At 41.1% G+C, this 22695-nt stretch overlaps 1 protein-coding gene and 1 non-coding gene across 6 annotated transcripts in view; one reads left to right on the top strand and one right to left on the bottom strand.

The window, feature by feature from the left end:
• The window catches only part of LOC140717629 (ADP-ribose glycohydrolase MACROD1-like), a 221700-nt gene that overhangs the window by 12232 nt on the left and 186773 nt on the right, over window positions 1-22695 (top strand). For all 5 annotated transcript variants that reach the window (XM_073031223.1, XM_073031222.1, XM_073031221.1 and 2 more), the window contains exon 3: window positions 12672-12788. In XM_073031223.1, the coding sequence (XP_072887324.1) occupies window positions 12672-12788 (117 nt within the window). The remainder of the gene's footprint in view (window positions 1-12671; window positions 12789-22695) is intronic.
• LOC140717882 (U1 spliceosomal RNA) lies at window positions 12286-12455 on the bottom strand. Its single transcript, XR_012096631.1, has one exon. It is a non-coding gene; the product is annotated as a U1 spliceosomal RNA (small nuclear RNA).

The raw sequence follows: 22695 nt of genomic DNA, 5'->3' as shown, positions 1-22695 counted from the left end.
CACATTACATCCTTGTTTTTACATTCTAGTCCTCTTGAAATGAATGCTAACATGGCATTTGCCTTCCTCATCACCGACTCAACCTGCAAGTGAACCTTTAGGGAATCCTGCATGAGGACTCCCAAGCTCCTTTGGACCTCAGATAGTTTGAATTTTCTCTCCGTTTAGAAAATAGTATAGACCTCCATTTCTTCCATCAAAGTTCATGACCATACACTTCTTGACACTGTATTCCATCTGCCACTTCTTTGTCCATTCTCTTAATCTGTTTAAATTCTTCTGTAGCCTCTCTGCTCCCTCACATGACCTGCCCCTACATCTATCTTCATATCATTTGCAAACTTTGCAACAAAGCCATCATTTCCATCATCCAAATCATTTACATATAACATAAAAAGAATCGGTCCCAACAGACCCCTGTGGAACACCACTAGTCACCGGCAGCCAACCAGAAAGCGCTCCCTTTATTCCCACTCTTTGCCCCCTGCCAATCAGCCAGTGCTCTATTCATGTCAGAATCTTTCCTGTAATACCATGGGCTCTTCTTTTGATAAAACAGTCTCATTTGCGGCACCTTGTCAAAGGCCTTCTGAAAATCCAAGTACACAATATACGCTGATTCTCCTTTGTCTGTCCTTTTTGTTATTTCTTTAAATAACTCCAATGAATTTGTCAGAAGATTTTCCCTTGAGGAAACCATGCTGACGACATCCTATTTTATCACATGCCTCCAGTTACTAAAACCACATCCTTAACAATCAACTCTAACATCTCCCCAACCACTGCGGTCAGGCTAACCTGTCCATAATTTCCTTCCTTCTGCCTCCCTCCCTTTTTGTAGAGTGGCGTGACATTTGCATTTTTTTTTCAGTCCTCTGGAGCCATGTCAGAATTCATTGATTCTTAGAAGATCATTACTAATGCCTCCACAATCTCTTCAGCCACCTCTTTCAGAACCCTGGGGTGAAGACTATCTGGTCCAGGTGACTTACAGTTTCCCAAGTGCCTTTTCCCTCGTAATGGCAACTTCATTCACTTCTGCCCCCGACACACTCGAACTTCACCATACTGCTAGTCTTCCACAGTGAAGACTGATGCAAAATACTTATTCAGTTCATCTGCCATTTCCTTGTCCCCCATTACTTCCTCTCCAGCTTGATTTTCCAATGGTCCGATATCTACACGCCTCTGTTTTACACTTCATTTATCTGAAGAAACTTCTGGTATCTTTAATATCATTGGCTAGCTTCCCTTCGTATTTAATCTTTTCCTCCTTAATGACTTTTAAAAAGGTATTTGTCTGTGCCACATTGCTCTTTGGCTCTGTCTTCCTTCCTCCTCAATCTGGTAGCCCCCCATTACCAAAGGCATTGTCAAACCATTTCCACACATCCTTAACATAACAATTTCTGCAGTTGTCTGCATTAATTAACAATGGCCTTCATTTTCCAATTGTAACCAATAAGCTTTCTAAAGCATCCATTTGCTTTCATTATCATTATAATTATGCACCACTTAGGCTCTGCTGATTTATTATTCATCCTAACTCCATTCTCCTGCCTTCTCTCTGTAACCTTTGACACCCTTAGTAATTAACAATCTATCAGCCTCCGCTTTGAATACATTCAATAACTCAGCCTCCAAAAATGTCTGTGGTAATAAATTCCACAGATTCACCACCCTCTAGCTGAAGAAATTCTTCCTCATCTTCGTTCCAAAGGGATGTCTTTGTATTCTGAGGCTGTGCTCTCTGGACCTAGATTCTCCCACTGTAGGAAACATCCTCTCCATGTTCACTCTGTCTAAGCCTTTCACTATTTGGCAGGTTTCGATGAGATCACCCATGATCCTTCTGAACTCCAGTGAGAATAAATCCAGAACAATCACTCCTGATGCGTTAACCCATTCATCCCTAGGATTATTCTTGTCAACCTCCTTTGGACTCGTGATGTGGTGTGACCAAAGCCTTATAAACCCTCAGCATTATATCCTTGCTTCAATATTCTAGCCCTCTCAAAATGAATGCTAACATTGCATTTGCTTCCTTACTACTGACTACTGTCCTATCAAAATACTGCTTCTTCACCACTATGTCCTATCGTCCACGAATTTGACCACAAGTCTATCAATTCTGTCATTCAGCTCATTTACATATAATATGAAAAATAACACATCCAAAGACCCCCATATTCCCATTCTCTCCTTTCTGCCAGTCAGCTAATCTTCAATCCACGTTAGTATCTTGTTAAGCAGTCTTATGTGCGGCACCTTGTCAAGGCTCTTCTGAAAAGCTCAGCAACCGACATCCTCTGGCTCTCCCTTGTCTATCCTCCTTGTTGCTTCCCCAAAGAATTTTCAACAGATTAGTCAAGGAAGCCATGCTGACTTTGGCCTATTTTATCATTTGCTTTCAAATATCATGAAACCGCATCCTCAATAATAGTCTCTAAAATCTTGCCACTGAAATCAGGCTAATCGAACTATAATTTTCTATGTATCGCCTTCCTTTCTTTTTGTCCCCAAGTGACAGTTGTGATATTCCAGTGCTTTGCAAACGTTCCTGACTCTAGTGATTTGAAAGATCACTGCTAATGCCTTCACAATCTCTTTAGCTACCTCTTTCAGAACTTTGGATGTAGTCCAACTGTTCCAGCTGACTTATCCACCTTCAGACTTTTCAGCTTCCCACGCAACTTCTCCGTTGTAATAGTGACTACACTCACTTCTGCCCACTGACATTTTCAAATTTCTGGCAAGATTTAACTGTTATTGCCAATTCCTTTTGTGAACTTTTAAGGAAGTAGAAGTGCTGCCACGCTTTCTTGTGTTGTTAACAGGCTGACAAAGTTGTTGAGAAGTCGTATGGTGTGTTGGCCTTCGCATCAACCGTGGGATTGAGTTCAAGAGCTGTGAGGTAATGTTTCAGCTATATAAGACCTTAGTACCCCACTTGGAGTACTGTGTTCAGTTCTGGTCGCCTCACTACAGGAAGGATGTGGATATTATAGAGAGAGTGCAGAGGAGATTTACAAGGATGTTGCCTGGATTGGAGAGTGCGTCTTATGAGAATAGGTTGAGTGAGCTTGGCCTTTGCTCCTTGAAGTAATGGAGGATGAGAGGTGACCTGATAAAGGTGTATAAAATTATGAGAGGCATTGATCATGTGAAGAGCCAGAGGTCTTTTCCCAGGGTTGAAATGGCTAACACGAGCAGACTTTGTTATAAGGTGCTTGGAAGAAGGTACAAGGGGGATGACAGAGGTAAATTTTTCACATGGAATGCACTGCCAGCGACAGTGGTGGAGACTTAGGTAGGTACATGGAACTTAGATAAATAGAGGACAATGCGGTAGGGAAATTCTAGACAATTTCCAGATTAGGTTACATGGTCGGCACATCATTGTGGGTTGAAGGGCCTATAATGTGCTGTAGATTTATATGGTCTATGTTCTTCATAATTGCACCAGGATAGGTCCTCTGAAATGTTAACACCAAAGAATTTAAAGTTGCTGCCCCATTCCACCTCTGATTCTCGATGAGGACTCCTCTTGAAGTCGATAATCAGTTTCTTGGTCTTGATGACATCGAGTAAGAAGTTGTTGTTATGGCACCACCTAACCGGATTTTCGATCTCCCTCCTGTTTACTGATTCATCACCACTTTTGATTCAGCCGACGATGTTAGCAAACTTGAAGATGGTGTCGGAGCCGTGCTTAGCCACACGGTCATAAGAGTAAAGCGAGTAGAGTAGGGGCCTATGGTGTATCTGTGCTGATGGAGATTGTGGAGAAGCTGCTGTTGCTGATCTGAACTGACTGGAATTTGCAAGTGAAGAAATCGAGGATCCAATTGCACAAGGAGGTATTGTGGCAAAAGTGGCAGGCATTAAAGGAGATGTTTTGTAATTCTTAACAAAGATGCGTTACGTTGATAAAGACTTTATAAGTTGGAAGATCCACCAAGTGAATTAAGGTTGGTACCAAATTGAAAGGAAAGGTATACTATGTTGGCAAGATCAGTGGTTGATAAAATTCTAGTAACTTGCCAAGGATAATTTAAAGGAGGAAATGAACCATGAAAGTCTGACAAGAAATACAGAAACAGTAGGAGCTTCTACAGTATAAAAACATCCTCTACATAGCACCATCCAGAGACAGAGAAGCAGTTTCAGCGACAGGTTACTATCGATGCAATGCTCCTCAGACAGGATGAAGAGGTCAATACTCCCCAATGCCATTAGGCTTTACAATTCTACCGCCAGGACTTAAGAACTTTTTAAAAGCTATTATTAATGCTTTTTGAGATAGTGATTTAGACGCATATCATATTTTTTTACTGAGTTAAGTATTGTATGTAATTAGTTTTGCTACAACAAGTGTATGGGACATTGGAAAAAAAGTTGAATTTCCCCATGGGGATGAATAAAGTATCTATCTATCTATCTAAAAAAGTGTAACTAGATGTTTGGGAAATTAATGATGGAACTTAAGGAATGGTTTTGAACAAGTAGTTTAACGAAAGGTACTAAAAGTACCTCAATTATAGAACAAAAACAGAGTGGAAGTGAAGGATGTACTTAAAACCAACATTGCTGGAGACTAAGTATGATGCAAAATGATGGGATGAAAAGCTGGCAAATTCCACAAACCCCATGAGCTACATCCCAGCAGACTAAAATGAATAACTGCAGAAACAGTAGCCGCACTGGTTGTGAGCTCCCAAAGTTCTGAAAGTTCTGGAATGTTCCCAACAGATTGGTGGGTAAAAAAAACCTCACAGATATAATGCCACTGGTCAAGAAAGGACGTAAGCTGAAAGAGAAAGCTTTAGACTAGTTAGGTTAATGTCAGCGATTGGAAAAAGGCTGGAGTTCACCTTTGAGAAAGTTGTTACCATTATGCAGTCAAGCAGTATCAATGTGGTCTGATTTTAAAAAGTTAAATTAGGAGGAAATCTTTTGAGGATGGAAACCAGTTGATGTTTTTGCAAAAGACATTCAACAATATGCCACATAAAAAGTCAATGCAAAGTATGAGTTCATGGCACTGGGAATAAATTATATTTGTATGATTTGAAGATTGACTTGCGACTAGTGAGCTGCCACACGAAAGTACGGGAATGTTGTCCATTTTTTAATCTATACTAATTATGTACATGCAGGTTGAACCATAAGGTCTAATGATGCTTTTATTTCATATATTTTTATAAGCTGCTGAATTGTTTTGGGTATGACTTGGAACTCAAAGTGTAATCTTTCTTCACAGTGTATCGACATAGCTTTTCTGCAGGTGACAGCCCACTCCACATTTGAATTTCTTGCTGTGATTGTTACTTGTCAGAAAAGGTATCCTTCTATCAACCACCTTCTCTCAGTTGCTGTCAGTAGCAGGTGTTGATCATATTCTGGTAAAATCCTTTCAACATATGTGTTATTAACTCCGCTATGGATAGTCCCAAGCCTGGCTTTGAAAGGAAAAGGCTTGGGCATGGGGCTAGCAATTCCATTCTGTATATTAAAAAAAACCAGTGCTACAGAAATGCCAACAGAAGCTCCAAAGACTTCATCCCTGGAGAGGAAGGATCTTCGATGCACTACAATTTGAAAGACCTAGGACAGAGGATTCTGGTAAGCTGCTGTTCGAAGCCTATGCACCAGAAGGGATGTTGAGCTGAAGAAGAAGAAAAAGATATTTATTATTGAATCTGCGGGACTGTTAAGCTAAATAACCCATTCAGAGAAAATTATACTGTCAAATAAAGCGCCAAGCTTAATTTTCTGCATTTTAAATATGAAAGCTATTATTGGCTTATTTTGTAGAACACAAATTATACTGTTAATGCATTCTAAAGTTTGTGCCTTTATTCTCCTCCACAGATGCTGCCTGACCTGCTGAGTTCCCCAGTGTTTTGTGTGTGCTTGTAATGGATAGTTATGTATGGACAAAATAAAACCTGTTTCATTTGAATGGTGCTCGGGTCTTCTTAATGATGGATTCTGCCTTTTTGGGGCATTGTCCTTGATGCTGGGGAGGCCAGAATCAATGATGGCACTGGCTGAGCTTACAAAGCTCTGCAGCTTATTACAATCCTGTGCATTGCTGCCCCCGTACCAGATGGTGATGCAGCCAGTCAGAGTGCTCTCCACAGTACATCTGTAGAAATTTGAGTGTCTTTGGTGACATACCAAACCTCCTCAAACTCCTAAGGAGATTTTGCTGCTGGCGTGCCTTCTTTGTGTTTGCATCTTCAGAGATGTTGACACTCAGGAACTTGAATTTACTCACCCTTTCCACTGCTGACCCGTTGATGAGGACTGGCGTGTGTGTGTGTGTTCTCCTGACTTCCCCTTCCCAAAGTCCACAATCAACCTCTTGATCTTGTTGACGCTGAGTGCAAGGTGAACTATCTCACCTCCTCGTCACCATCTGAGCTTTTGCCAATTTATCGATCATTTTATAGTCGCCTTGTTTAGCTGGGTATACGAGGGAATGCAACATTTTACTTCATTCCGTTTGCTGAACCCTGATGTTCACTGCAGGTGGTGGTTTCAAGGCAATCTTAATAGTGTTAAGGAGAAAAATTCGCCCAGTGTCGTGTCAATATAACAAGTATTGCTTGCATTGATTTTGGTTTTACTGTTTCTTATCCCCAACATTGTGAGTTATCTATTTATCTCTCCCTTCACTTATTTTGGGAATTGTGTATTGAGGATATTGCAGCAGCAGTTACTTGAAAACAAAACAAAACTGTTCAGTTTTGCTAGGCAGCACGGGGGGAGGGGGTGGTTGTTGACGCTGCATGACGTGCTCTCCATAATAACGAACTTGAAAGTATGGAAATAATTCGGAAAATGTCTAGCTCGGGTGTTGATGGGTGGGTTGAGTTTTTCTCTGATCTTGGTAATTCATTTGCAGGTGTTCCATCACCATACGAGGAGACATCATCAGTATCAGTACGCTGTTAATTGGTGGTGTGTCCTCTGAATGCTTGGCCTTCATATACAGTACATATCAATCAGCTGATTGACCCTGATTACGGAAACTCAGTCGTGATGTGATTGGTTGCGTGGTGATCTCTGTGCATTGTGGTCTAGAATTTTGCCCACGTTGGATCATAGATAGGATCAAGGTTACATGTCTGCTTACAAAATTGTTTGTGGTAAACCACCCTGCTAGGAATTTCTCTTGCATGCCGCATGTTTGCTTGTGCCATGACTTTCACTGATGCTCTTGATCTTCTGTTACAATCTTTCATTAAGAAGCCAGCATAATGAACAATCTTGAAATGATAAAAACTAACTTTCAGATGATAAAACTAGCAAGATGACAAAATAAGTAGTCTTAGCGTATTTAAATGTACTTAAGCCAAGTGTTCTTAAATGTATTTAAGAGTGCGCAGGCATATTTAAATGGTCAACAAAAATATATATGCTGGCTGGTAGTGTAGTGGCATCAGCACCAGACTTTGAGATGAATGGTCCCGTGTTCAAACCTGGCTGGCTTTCCATCCATGCTGGGTTGAGTGCCAAGCTAGCAACTCGACCTTTTTAGAAAAACAGACACAAATGCTAAAGAAACTCCAAGTTACTGCCCGATGAGCCACAAGGCGCGGGGAGGGACAACAAAAAAAGTTATCACCTCCGGCCCATTCCCTAGCTCTACCCAAACTAGACTGAAGTAAAGACAAAGCACAGATTTGAAACTAAACTCTTCGCTTGTACCATGCCCCAACCCACATGACGAAATACCCATAATAAAACACACAACACAAAATACAATACAGACAGAAAATAGATACGTGGCTTCTACAGATATCTTCACTGAACTCCAGCCTAGCACCTTTGCACAGAGAAAAGTGAACGGCATTGAGAGTAAATGCTATCATAAATTTGCATGAATTAGAGTACAGTCTAATTATGTCAATGTAAAAGAATCTCCATCTCACTTTCAAGATTCCTCAGGAATAAATTCTGAATAGGCACCGGATCTAATATTTGTATAACCACTCAAGTGAACTTTTATTGCAGAAGGCACTAAAGAAAGAAATTTTACATAAATACCATAAAGTCATTTAGAATTTTATTAAACCATTTAATGAAACACAAAATGAACACAAGTTTTATAGCTTAAAGATTCATTTGTATCATTTGGCAATGATCAATTGGCTTCCAGAGTTTGGTAAGCGTTACATAAATGCATGTAAAGACATTAATTTGATCAAATTGCTTATGGAAGGTTTAACAGAAACTATTAGAGGAATCATTCAGACGTGGTTTATATTACTGTCTCATAATCAAGAGATTTCACAGTTCAGGAAATTTTAACAAAAACACTCCTTCAGAAATTAAAGCTAGATTGTTCAAAAGGAGTGGAGATTTTATATATGGGCAGCAGAATAAGTTGATATTGTCATGCACTGTGCTGCAAGTCGCAGATTCCATCTATTACATTCCTGAGAAGTATAAATCATGCAGTCCAGTTTATTGCCAAGATAAAATTAATTTTAAATTGATTCTGAGACCCGATATATATACTTGCAGTTATGATTTGGCTAGAGATCAAATATATTTAAAAATTTTACTCCAGATTGCCTTGTAAACTCACTAATAACTTCCTTGCATGTGAGTTATTTAGTCACCTATGCTTAAACCCGATAGATTAAATACAGTGTTGGCACTGTAAAAGATAACCTTGGCCATACTACAATATATAAAATATGGATCATAGATTTTTATTTCGTGATTCTATTTCAAATTATACCTACTCTAGTTAGACACCATGGGTGTTTAGAGAAGGTGCTCTAGTACTTGTGAGCCTTTGCACACTTTGTAAGTGCAGAGTGATATAGAGTTGGACAGCATAGAAACAAGCCTTCTCGGCCACCGTGTCCATATCAACCACCAAGCAACCACCTTATTTTACCTGCACCTGATTCCTGGATCCTCATTACCTATGGAGACGACAAAACACCATGGTGGATGGCTTATTTCCTATCTCTCACTATTTTGAACTCTTAGGCTCTGATACGCGTTGTGAGACTTGTGTAGTGTGATTCAGTTCATCCCATGTCCTTTGGGTTTTCCCTGTTACGGTCCTTGCAGGATGGAATTAGTTTATTGAATTTGGGGAGTACTTCGCTGACTTTAAAATATTTTGGGAGGTACTAGGAACCTGATGACCTTCAAGAAGACCACAACCTTTGACATTGTCTCAGTGAGCCAGAGCGCTGTGTTGGCTGGAGCCAGGGCTTTACGCTTTGGCTTTTGGTAGGGTTACCCATGCAAAACAGGTCAAAGGGTAGAGGCCAGACTAAGAGCAGTTTGGTAGGGGTGGGTTGGGGTATGGTTTCAGCTCAGGGATAACAACCTTGACTGGTCAAACGAAACTGTTATGGAAACAGCAATGAAGAAGACTTCTGCAACAGTATGTGAGGCGGTATTCCTGAGTCTCCTCCTGGGACTTGCATGACTGACAGTAGCGGAAACCGTGAGTAAGCTAATGACACGATGAAGGAAGCCCTGAACACCGCCAGAGATGGAGGACCTTCATTGTTGTCCTAAATGGCAGTAATGTAAGGGGCAGCAAGAAGGAACCTGACAAATAAATACAAAAGTTGTACTTTATTTTCAATGAGCCAGATAAATTTTCAGGTTGTTAAAAGAATACAGTGGGATATAGATAGTTGGAGATAGGTAGAGAAATGCCAGATGGGATTCCAGGAGGCAGAGGCAGCGGGACAGCTCAGGGCTCGAGCCAATGTTTGACTCCGTTCTGCCGATTATAGCTTTCATTGCTTGCTCACTAAAGTGATGAGGGAGATTGAGACATTGAGGCAAATGTGGAAGTTTGGAGATTGTTTGGGTGCTTCAGCACTTAGTGCCTTTGAGAGGAATCTGGGAGACAGAGGCAGAGACAAACCTTATGGTGGGCAGGCTGTGGGATGGGGCGCAAGCCAATGTTTGACTCTATTTTGCTGATTAATGCTTCATTGTGCACGGATTAAAGCGGTGAGGGAGATTGAAGCATTGAGGCAAGTGTGGAGGGTGAGTGCTGGCTTTTTGATTACTGAGGATCGTTCTGCTAGGCTGCCCAGAGAGGTTCACAGCCTGCTGCCTAGGTTTTCTAAGTTTTGGATGTAGACTTGAACTATAGACTTTTTCCAGTCTTATAATATTTTTGTATTCTGTGTCTTTCGCCTGATCTTTCTCGTTTTTTTTGTGCACATGAGGATTTGGGTGTTGATGTGCCTGTTCCGTTTTCGTTCACTTTTTCGTGCGGGGAGGGAGGATTTGGGGGTTTTTGATCGTGCTTCCTTTCTTTTCTTTCGTGGTTCATGGCTACCCGGAGAAGAAGAATTTCAGAATTGTATACTTTTGATAATAAATGGATCTTTGAACCTTTGAGATGCTGAAAATCCAAAGCAACACACGCAAAATGCTGGAGGAACTCAGCAGGTCAGGCAGCATCCATGGAAATGAATAAACAGTTGACATTTCGGGCCGTGAGTTCTTCAGGACTGGAAAGGAAGGGGGAAGATGCCAGAATAAAGGAGAAGGTGGATAGCTAGAAGGTGATAGGTAAAGTCAGGTGGATGGGAAAGATGAAGAAATTTGATAGGAGGAGAATGGACCATATGAGAAAGGGAAGGGGGGTGTACCCAGTGGGAGGTGATTGGTGGTGAGAAGAGGTAAACAACTGGAGTGTTGGAAGAAGAGGGGAGGGGAAGGGACTTTTTTAACTGGACGAGTAATTGATATTCTTGCCATCAAGTTAGAGGCTACCCAGGTGGAATAAAAGGTGGTGCTCCTCCACCCTGAGGGTGGTCCCATCGTGGCAGAAGAGGAGGCCATGGGCAAACATGTCAGAAAGGGAATGGGAATCAATATTTGCCTTTATCATTTGTAACATTGAGTATAAAAGGTGGAAAGTCTTGTTGCAGAAATATGAAACATTGGTTAGGCCACCTTTGGAGTATAGGAAGGATGTGAAGGCTTTGGAGAGAGTACGAAAGAGATTCCCCAGAATGTCTCCTGGATTGGAGTGTATTAACTATAAGGAGAGGTTGGATTAATTTGGATTATTTTCTCTGGGAATTGGACGATGAGGAGAGAACTGATAGACATATAGAAAGCTATGGGGGTATTGATATGTAGATAGTCAGAGTCTTTTTCCCAGGGTGAAAATGTCAAATTTGAAGGCATAGGTTTAAGGTAGGGGTTCCCAACATGGGATCCACAGACCATTCAGTTAATGTAGGGGTCCATGGCATAAAAAAAGGTGTGAGGAAGAAAGTTTAAAGATTTAGGAGGCAAAACTTTCTACACCAAGAATGGTAGGTATCTGGAACACCAGAGGAGGCGGTAGAAGCGGAAACAATAGAGATATTTAAGAGGCATTTTGAAGTTCAAAGTTCAAATTAAATTTTATTGTCAAAGTACACATCTTGAAAAATATTGGAAGGAAGTTTTTCAAACTTTTTCCTTACTTTTTAAAGTCTATTTTAAGCCTGACCCTCGGACGGCCCTGTTCAGTATTGTTGCAGGACAAGATATTAAGCTGAAGGCATCTGATTACATATTTTGGCCTCTAGCTCTCTTATCGCTAGGAGGGCACTTTTGTTTAAATGAAAAGATGTTTTTCCTCCTACTCATGCTCAATGGTTATGCGACGTTATTTCATGTTTAGATTTAGAGAAGATTCGTTGTTCAATCTCTGAATCTCATCAAGACTTTCAAACATTGTGGGACTTTTTCTGAATTATTTTCAAAACCTTCAATTCATTGTTTAAACTCAGATGTTGGCTATTATTAATTTTTATTATATGAGAAGGTATTTTACCTTCTTTTCTTAATAAACAGCTTTGGTCTTGGTAGGGGTTAGTTTTTTTTGTAATAAATTAGTGTATTTCAATATAACTATTAGTTAACTTACATGAATACGGGGTAATGAGATATTTATTATGAACAGATATAATGTAATTGGTAGTTTTTAAAAATCTTTTTTGACCTTTTATATACACTTTCTTGTACTCTGTATTCATCTATGTAAAACTAATAAAAATATTGGAAAAGGAAAAGTACATGTATTCATTTTCTTGTAGGAATACTCAGCAAATCTATAGAAAAGTAGCTATAACAGGATCAACGAAAGAAAGAAAACAAAACAAACTGCAAATGCTAATATAAATAAGTAACGAGAACATGAGGTAATGAGATAAAGAGTTATTGGTTGTGGGAACATATCAATGATGGGACAAGTGAAGTTAAGTGTAGTTATCCCCTCTTATTCAAGAGCCCGAATAGAGCGTGAATGCGGTCCCTCACGACCACAAATTTTGCAGTTGAGTTTCCCATATTTGGGGACATCGCGGGCGTCTGCACACCCTAAGTGCAATGGGTATCCATGTCCTGGGAGAACTGCATTTCTGATCATGGTCTCTCCCCTGCCAGGCATGGATACAGACTGACTACGTGCTGTCAGATGGGATTAGTTTAGACTGGCATCATGGCAGCAAATCCAGTACATGATGGCCATTGTTCTATGTTCTGTGAAAAGCAAGGCAATGGCTCTTTTCTAGATGTTTCTGTCAGCTATGCCTTTCTCTTGAAAAATGGTTGAAAATTCTGATTTTCGTGATTCATGTTTTCTTTCTATTTTTGTTCTGTTTTTGCAGAGGAAGAGTTGAAGCAGCCAGCAACACACTACAAGAAGGATGACATTCTGAATGAAAAGGTTTCACTCTTGCAGGAGGATCTCACAAAGCTGGAAATTGATGCAATCGTGAATGCAGGTTGGTCCATGGTCAGGCATGCACAACTGCCATAGCGTTAGAGAGAGCAAAAAAATGTGTGTGTTATCAGGCCATTTCAAATTGCCCTGAGTGTAAAGGTGAGCTTAATCTGGCAGGAGTTGATGGGAGAATGAAATAGGATTCATGTACTTCAGTTACCTGAAGCAGCTTTGCTGCATCAAAGAAACAGTTTCCATGTGGTATGCTTCTCTGACTATGGCTGATATTTCTAGAACGGAACAAAGATATTTTTGTGGAGAAACTATTGTTCTCTTTGGAAAACTGAGAGTTGGTTTAATTGAAGTGTATAAGATGAGGATCAACATGGGATGAACATGAAAAAAAAGTCATTAATTCTGTGCAGGTCCTTTCAGACACTCATCAACTGGCTTTTAAAGCACTTTAGCAACTTCGTAATTGCAAGCTGAGTACTTTATTTCAGAGGATGATGACAGGCATCTGGACTACTTATATTTCAGAGAGAGTACTTAAGCATATTGATTTTTTTCCTATCACACCCACCCGTTTCAAAGAATCCATCTGAAGGATCCTTACTCTGTTTAAAGAATTACAATCACATCCCTTTTCTAAACTGGTTTTAATTGTAAAGGAAATTAATTGCCAGCATCATAAACAACTTTGAGCAAATCTGTCTTACACTGGCCAAAACTCCATTCATATTAAAGACATCCAATCCATGCTCAAATGCATTGTGACCAAAATTTTAAGGTATAGGGATTGTAATACTGATAAGGGTTTAGTTGTCTTTTTTCAAGCAGCCTAATTGTTGTTCAACCCATCCATATTAGTTCTAAAATGGATGAGAAACAAACTCTATATCCTTCTAATTGTGGATTCTCTTGAAATAGAAGCATGAATTAGTCATAGTTACAATCTGCAGCTAAGCACTCAAACTTAAAATTTCTTTGGCTTGAAATTTTGTATCTCACACAATGAGCAAAATTGTTGAGGCCCACCATCCTGTTGTTTGTAATGGGCTGGACTGTTCATCAAGCATGCCATCTATTGTTTTGGAAATTGGGCCTTTGAAATCGCTGTTCTAAGTTACTTGATCAAGGACAAATCCATAAAGGAACTGGAGTTGGAGTGGAAGTACAGTAACCCATTGAGGTCACTTTGTCAATATTTATTTGTCTGCCCATTATGCCTGCTGGCATGGGGCAGCAGTGAAGACCCTTCATCGTGCCTGTAGCTTCCTCTCAGTTTTCATTACCCGTCAGTCACATTAAACCGGGTGGAGACTGAAGAAAACCGTCGCACACATATTGCTATTTCTGTAACAGTTCTGTTTGTCCAATCAGGGTTGTTAGCCCTGAGCTGAACCCTCATGAACCTGGAGGATCAGTGGAGCACTCTTAGTCTGGTCTCTACCCTTTGACCTGTTTGGCATGGGTGACCCTACCAAGAGCCAAAGCCTAAAGCCCTTACTCCGGTTCCCCGGGTCACTGAGGCATGCAAGGTTGTCTCTAGATTGTTTCTAAAATGTTAATAACTTAATATCATTAAAATGAATTTACAAGTTGCATGTGTAACTATATAATGGGAAATGCAACAATCCTTCTTTTTAGCCAAGAGTGGTGAATATGCAGTATTTAAGAAATTGAAGAAGCTCTGGCCTGTAGCTTAATTTCATGTGTCTTTAGTGAATGGGAAGGAATGCATTTTGAGTGATTTGTTGGATACTGTTGGCAACTTGATGTGTTCAAGTGCAGAAGTTTGAAGGTTTCACTCATGATGCAATACTGTTAAAAATAAAATTAGTGAAGCTACAGAATGGGTGTGTAATATTTAGTAAAACTGAGAGAGTTCATGCAAAAATTGTTTTGAAACATCGGCTGTTCTTACTGGAAGTAAAAATGCTGGTTACTTGGTGGGAAGTGGGCTGCTGGTTAGTTTTATTCACAGTAGGATACAGAAAAATGCAGTTCCTTCCATGCAAAAGTAGTGAAGTTATACGAAATGAAGAATCACCATGGGCAGCCATTTATCGATATTTGTTGATTCTTTTTTTTTGACTGAAGATTAGGATCTAGGACACACTTCTATAGATGTGTGGTGGACTAGCCTGGTATGGGAACACCAATGTCTTTGAGTGGAAAATCCTACTAAAGTTGTGGATTTGGCACTGTCTGTCACGGGTAAAGCCCTCCCAAACATTGAACAGATTTACACGAAATGCTGCCGTAGAAAAGAATCATCAAAGATCCCCACCACTCAGGCTATGTTCTTTACAAGCTGCTGCCATCGGGTAGAAGGTGCAAGAGCCTCAGGACTCTCACTACCAGGTTCAAGTACAGTTACAACCCCTAAAACATCAGGCTCTTGAACAAAAGGGGATAACTACACTAATTTTATTTCTGGTGTTCCCATTACCAATGGTCTCACTTTAAGGACTCTTTATCTTTCCGTACTCTCTCCGGTCCTGTTCACCCTGTACACATCAGACTTCCAATATAACTCGGAGTCCTGCCACGTGCAGAAGTTCGCTGATGACACGGCCATAGTGGGATGTGTCAGGAATGGACAGGAGGAGGAGTATAGGAAACTGATACAGGACTTTGTGATATGGTGCAACTCAAACTACCTGCGTCTCAATATCACCAAGACCAAGGAGATGGTGGTGGACTTTAGGAGATCTAGGCCTCATATGGAGCCAGTGATCATTAATGGAGAATGTGTGGAGCAGGTTAAGACCTACAAGTATCTGGGAGTACAGTTAGACGAGAAGCTAGACTGGACTGCCAACACAGATGCCTTGTGCAGGAAGGCACAGAGTCGACTGTACTTCCTAAGAAGGTTGGCGTCATTCAATGTCTGTAGTGAGATGCTGAAGATGTTCTATAGGTCAGTTGTGGAGAGCGCCCTCTTCTTTGTGGTGGCGTGTTGGGGAGGAAGCATTAAGAAGAGGGACGCCTCACGTCTTAATAAGCTGGTAAGGAAGGCGGGCTCTGTCGTGGGCAAAGTACTGGAGAGTTTAACATCGGTAGCTGAGCGAAGGGCACTGAGTAGGCTACGGTCAATTATGGATAACTCTGAACATCCTCTACATAGCACCATCCAGAGACAGAGAAGCAGTTTCAGCGACAGGTTACTATCGATGCAATGCTCCTCAGACAGGATGAAGAGGTCAATACTCCCCAATGCCATTAGGCTTTACAATTCTACCGCCAGGACTTAAGAACTTTTTAAAAGCTATTATTAATGCTTTTTTAGCATTATTATATAATATAATTATATAATAATAAGCATTATTAATGATTTAGATGCATATCATATTTTTTACTGAGTTAAGTATTGTATGTAATTAGTTTTGCTACAACAAGTGTATGGGACATTGGAAAAAAAAAGTTGAATTTCCCCATGGGGATGAATAAAGTATCTATCTATCTATCTTGTTTTTTCATGCTCTTTTTATTTATTGCTATTCTCATTTGCACAGTTTGTTCTTCATTGACCCTTTTTACAGTGACTGTTCTATAGATTTGTTAAGTATGCCTGCAGGAAAAAGAATCTCAGTGTTGTATATGGTGTCACATATGTACTCAGATAATAAACTTTACTTTGAATTTTGGAAACAATGAACGGAATTCTTACTTACAATGGGCGTGATTTCCATTGAGAGTACTGAGGAGATGGAGTTTTGAAAATTAATGACATCTGCATAAGAATAAAGTCAGACATTCTGCCGTGGGAGTAAGTATTGTATCTGACCTTCCCCACGCATAGATGACCAGTGAGCTTGGCATGCATCACACAATTAGTTTCCGGAAGTCATTTCGTACTTTGGCAGATTGCTCGGTGCAGGTGTTGAGGCAGCAACCAAGCAGTGAATGGCAACTGGATACGACGTTGACCATCACTGAGATGGGGATGTGGGGTATGGCTTCTCAGGGGACTCTTTACCTTCATCACGCAGTTCTATGTTGTCTCCGTGCCAAGGCTTCTTTAAAAAATCCCGTCACTGCGTGATCACCAACTTAAGATTTCCGGTTTAAGATGGCACTGCTGAAGCGGTGTGACAGCTTACTGGTAAGTCGTAAGGCAAGAAATCGACCAAAAACTTTACTTGTGATATCCCACATGAAGCAAATTGTGGTGAACTGTCGCCGCAGGCGGAGGCGAGGTTGCTTCGGGGGATGAACCACGCTGGGGCACTGCGGGTGCAACATGTTCGAGCAGCAGATGGGGTTCATATCACTGTCGGAGACGGAGTGAGTGATTTAGAGAGGAGTCTGTGCGGAAGAGTTTCAATGCCCGTCCGCCTAACCCGGGTGTGAGGTTGGATCACTCCAAGTGCCGAGCCAATTTGGTGGGATGGAGGGCAAATAAGTGTATGGAGGCGCCGGGATCCGGGTCCTAGAATGTGACACTACTCGGTGTTTGGTCAATTTAAATGCCAGCCCAGTTAGACTGAAAGCCTGAGTGTCAGTACAGAGGCGAGAGTTGGGCTGATTTCATTCCTTTCTCTGCTGCACCAGGGGTGTGTACTGAGCTGGCTGCTGTGCCTAGCTGGTGTGAAAACTGCAGACCAAAGCTTGGCTTGGGCCCACACTCTCTGCTCCGGGAGCAGATCTGGACTCAGTCTGGTTTGGGATGCTGTTGGCTTGCTTCTGTTGTTTATACGTAGCCGACTGGTGGCGCAGTGGCATCAGCGCCGGATTTCGGAAGCAAAGTCTTCAAACCCCGGGCACGCTTTCCATCCGTGCTGGGTTGAGTACCGAGCTAGCCACTCGGCCTCGTAAAAAACAAGGGTTGAGTCAGGAACGTTCATACCGTGACCTGGTTAGTCTGAAAGGAGACCAATCCTGACACCATGCGCCAGACAAGAATGGCTGACTGTCTGGTGTGACACGCTATGAAAAATAGTTGTTTGTACAATGTGTTTTTTTTCTCTCTCTCTTTCTCTGTGTGGTGGTTTTTGGTCTTTTTTAAAATTGAGTTATTCAAGTTTCTTGCTCTGTGTCTGCCTATATACAGTCAAATTTACAGGTGTATAATTTATATATTCTTTGATAATAATGTGTTTTGAAACTTGGTATCTTAATGTCAATATCCAGAGATTCTATTCAACATTTCCAATCCAGATTGCATTCATTAATTATAAGGTAGAAATGGAGAGTGGACAAATAAAAACAAACACATACAATGGATTAAAAACTATTCATTTAACATGTTCATTATTAAATATTATATATGTGTGTGTATATATGTGCACACACACATACATACATACATACATATATATATACACACATGTGTGTATATCTATATGTATATATTTTAGAATTGATTCATTTTTAATTCTGGTGGCATTTTAAGAATTAAGTGTAAGATAATTCCACTTATATTCAGGTGGTTGGCTCCAAATGCAGATGAAAGAATCTAATCTTCCAGTGTTGACCAAGCCCTGGTAATCTCCAGTAATTCATAGTTCTTAATGCTAGGAAAAAAAAACCTCACAGAAAGCAGTTACTGACATAACCTGAATATTGAACAGTGAAAGATAAATCAGATATGTCAGTTGTTTACACTTTTCTGCTGTTCCTTTTGAGTTCTGCCTGGAGGTAGATTTATGGAGCGTTTACTGCCTGGAGAAGATCTGAGACTCACGGTGTTCTGCAGGGATCTGTTCTGGGACCCTTTCTCTTTGTGACTTTCACAGATGACTTAGATGAAAAAGTAGAGTGGTGTGTTAGTAAGTTTGCAGATGACACAAAGGTTGTTGGTGCCGTGGATTGTGTAGAAGGTGGTTGTATCTTACAAATGGGACATTGATAGGATACCAAACTGGTCTGAGAAGTGGCAGCCGGAGTTCAATCCATAAAAAAAGTAAAGTGATTCACTTTGGAAGATCCAGCTTGAAGGCAGAGTTCAAGGTTAATGGCAGGATCCTTAGCAAAGTGGAGGAACAGAGGGATCCATATCAAGTGATTCCTCAAAGTTGCCTGGCAAGTTGATGGGGTGGTTAAGAAGGCGTATGGTTTGTTGGCCTTCATTAGTTGAGTTCGTGAGCCACAGAGTAATATGCTGTAGCTCTGGTCTGACAACGTTTGGAGCATTGTATTCAGTTCTGATCACCTCATTACGGAAAGGATGTGAAAACTTTAGAGAGGGTGCAGAGGAGATTTACCAAGATGCTGCCTGGACTAGAGAACATGAGGAAAGGTTGAGTGAGCTAGGGTTTTTCCCTTTGGAGTGAAGGAGGATGAGAAGTGACGTGATAGATGTTAGATAGCATGCCTATTTTTAAGGTCAGAAATGGCAATAATGAGAGGGCGTAACTTTAGGGTGGTTGGAGGAAGGGATTTATTTACTTATTGAAGCATGGCGCGGCGTAACCCCTTCCGGCCCGTGGAGCCACATTGCCCAGCAACCCCAGATTTACCCTAACCTAATTGCAGAATAATTTACAATGACCAATTAACCTACCAACTGGTAAGTCTTTGGGCTGTGGGAGGAAATCGGAGCACCCGGAGGTGACCCACATGGCTACAGGGAGAACGTACTAACTCCTTAAAGGCAGCAGCAGGAATTGTTGTTTTACTTTCTGAAGAATAAATTTTACTTTGAAAGCTTCAAAGAAAACATCAAAAACTTGGTCTGAGAACAAAGGAATATTTTTTCATTTATTTATTTATGTAAGTTCAGTTAATATTTTGAAACTTTTGCATTAGGGTTAAAGTACTTCTTAAAAATTACTTCCTGAAAAATTTACTTCAGGGATAAAATGTACTGCTTTTGGTTATCAAAGTGCCTAGTGAACTGATAAATATATTCACCGTTCAGTTTGTTTACTTCATTCCACCTGCAATCCACTTTTCACGAAGCCAGTATTGGTTTATTGCTCCGAAGATACCAGCTCTGTGGTACCTTACTCAATGAGCCATTCTCCATAAGTGAAATTAGGTGCTTAGACTATCTGACAGGAACTGAATGTTTATTTTCAAGCATTTGTGTTTCTAAGGTATATCACAGAGCCACAAACATCTTTTTGACATTTTTAATGGAAATGAATCGTACACTTAGTTATCCAAAATTAGCCAACTCAATAGCATACAGGAAACTTATCTTGCTCTGCTGATTAAACTAAAGTAGGTATCAATGAGAGTGTCTCTGATTTCCACGAGGAGAATTCATGCATTGTTTCTACTTCTGAATTCTGATTATGGTGTCCTTTCCCAAATAGAATCACTGAGGCAGAGGAACATGAACTTCCTGATGGATTTATAGCCCCAGTGTACAAACGGTGGCCACTTTATTAGATACACCTGTACACCTGCTCATTGATGCAAATATCTAATCAGCCAATCACGTGGCAGCAACTCAATGCATAAAAGCATGCAGGCATGGTCAAAAGGTCCAGTTGTTGTTCAGACCAAATGTCAGAGTGGGGAAGAAGGGTTGATTTGAGTATCTCAGATACTGCTGTTCTAATGCGGATTTTCATGCATAACAATTTCTAGAATTCACAGAGAATGATGCTAAAAACAAAATAAAGCAAAAAAAAATCCAGTGAACGGCATTTTTGTGGGCGTAAAAGCTATGTTAATGAGAGAGGTCAAAGGACAGTGGCTGGATTGGTTCAAGCTGACAGAAGGTTGACCGTAACTCACATAACAACGTGTTACAACAGTAAACACGAGGAAATCTGCAGATGATGGGCCGGTGCTCCCGGTGTGGCCTTTTATATATTTGTGAGAGCCGACACAGACTGGGAGACCATTTCACTGAACACCTTACGCTCTGTCCGCCAGAGAAAGTAGGATCTTCCAGTGGCCACACTTTTTAATTCCACGTCCCATTCCCATTCTGATATGTCTATCCATGGCCTCCTTTATTTTCAAGGTGAAGCCACACTCAGGTTGGAGGAACGACACCTTATATACCGGCTGGGTTGCCTCCAACCTGATGGCATGAACATTGACTTCTCTAACTTCCGTTTATGCCCCTACTCCCCTTCTTACCCCATCCTTGATATATTTAGTTTTTTTTCTCTCTCTGCCCATCACTCTGCCTGCTATCCATCTCCCTCTGGTGCTCCCCTCCCCCTTTCTTTCTCCCAAGGCCTCCCGACCCATGATCCTTCCCCTTCTCCAGCTCTGTATCCCTTTTGCCAATCACCTTTCCAGCTCTCAGCTTCACCTCACCCCCTCCGGTCTTCTCCTATCATTTTGCATTTCCCCCTCCCCCTCCTACTTTTAAATCTCTCACTATCTTTCCTTTCAGTTAGTCCTGACGAAGGGTCTCGGCCCGAAACGTCAACAGTGCTACTCCCTATAGATGCTGCCTGGCCTGCTGCATTCCACCAGCATTTTGTGTGTGTTACAACAGTGATGTGCAGAAGAGCATCTCTGAATGTGCAACATGTTGAACCCTGAAGTGGATGAGCTACAGCAGCAAAAGACCAAGAACATGCATTCTTTGGCCACATTTTTTAGATGCAGGAGGTACCTAATAAAATGGCCACTAAGTGTAGCTTTTAGCAGCCCACCTCATCATAGTCTGCCAGTTTTTATACCTGCTTCCTGATCAGGTGACTAACAGACTGTCAGTCTCATGACGTTCAGCTTTAGGGAGTCATCTCTGGTGAGATGCTTTATCAAAATTCCTTTAGACCCGGGGCTCCCAGCCTGGTGTCCACAGACCCTTTGCTTAATGGCATTGGTCCATGGCATAGAATAGGTTGGGAACCCCTGCTATAGACAATTCATAGAAATAACATCACAAAAAATTCAGTCAGATTTGTGGGGGATGAACTTACCTTTAAAATCCATGCTTGCTGTCTCCAATCAACTGAAAAAAATCCGGGTATTCAATTGCTTTTTGCGTAATTATAGATCTGAGCAAGTTATATTGACAGCAGGTACTTGGTTAACGGTACATACATTTCTCTTCTCAGATATATTGAAATAGGATTAGTGAAGTTTAGTCTGGTTTAAAATGGTGCTGGTGAATCTCAGAGACTTCTGGCTGGTGCTAACAAAACAAAGAAAACAACTAAATACTTTATTAATCATCCTATCTGTTAAACGATCATCACAAGTAATGGTCTGTAACTTCCCTTTGGACTTGGATGTGGCAGAACTGAGGTGAGGCAATGGGCGAGGAAGACCCAAGGTTTGATCGACTTGAGTGCTGGGCTGAATTGGAAAGGTTGGGTGCAGGCCAAATCGAGGTGGTGGGATCCAGGCCCCAGAGCAGATCGAAGCGACTGGACCCAGTGTTTGGATGACAATTTAGAATCCATGTCAGACTGAAAAGGTCAGCGTGTTAGGGCTTGTGGTGAGGGTCGGACCAGTTCACCTCACTGCCCCGCATCATTTACTTGGTTCTGCACTGAACTAAGGGTCTGTGGTCAGATTCTCTATGGATTTCAGTTCAGTACGCTACTGTGTGCTTATTGTTTGCATGATTTGTTTTTTTTCTCTGCACATTGAGTGTTTGACTTTTTTTGTGGGTTCATTTGGGTTTCTTTGTTTTGTGGCTGTCTGTAAGGAGCTGAATCTCAATGTCGTATGATGTATATATAACCCTCAGGTTCTGTCGACTGCGTAAGTCTAGGGAGGACAATCTCTGGCCCCATCAAACGTATGAGATTGAGGTGTAAAACCTCCTGTTTGGGTGGATGCTGCGCGATGTGTTACCCCGTTGCAGATCAGTACCACAAAATAACAGACAGTACACCATATGCAATTAAGTTATTTAGCTTTTTAATTCTTAATTTGACTAAAGGGTCAGTAAAGTAAAACAAAAAGAAAAGGGCCCAGTTTAATGAAACAGTCTAACGTGCACAAGTTGGAGCTCACGGTTTCCCTTCTGTTGGTCCTCCATTGATTTCCCCGGGCTTTGTCGACACCCGGCCCTCACTCCAAGACCACTCCTTTCT

Source organism: Hemitrygon akajei, chromosome 28 (genome assembly GCF_048418815.1).
Source record: "Hemitrygon akajei chromosome 28, sHemAka1.3, whole genome shotgun sequence".
Lineage (NCBI taxonomy): Eukaryota > Metazoa > Chordata > Chondrichthyes > Myliobatiformes > Dasyatidae > Hemitrygon > Hemitrygon akajei.
This window is presented reverse-complemented; position numbering and strand designations above follow the sequence as displayed.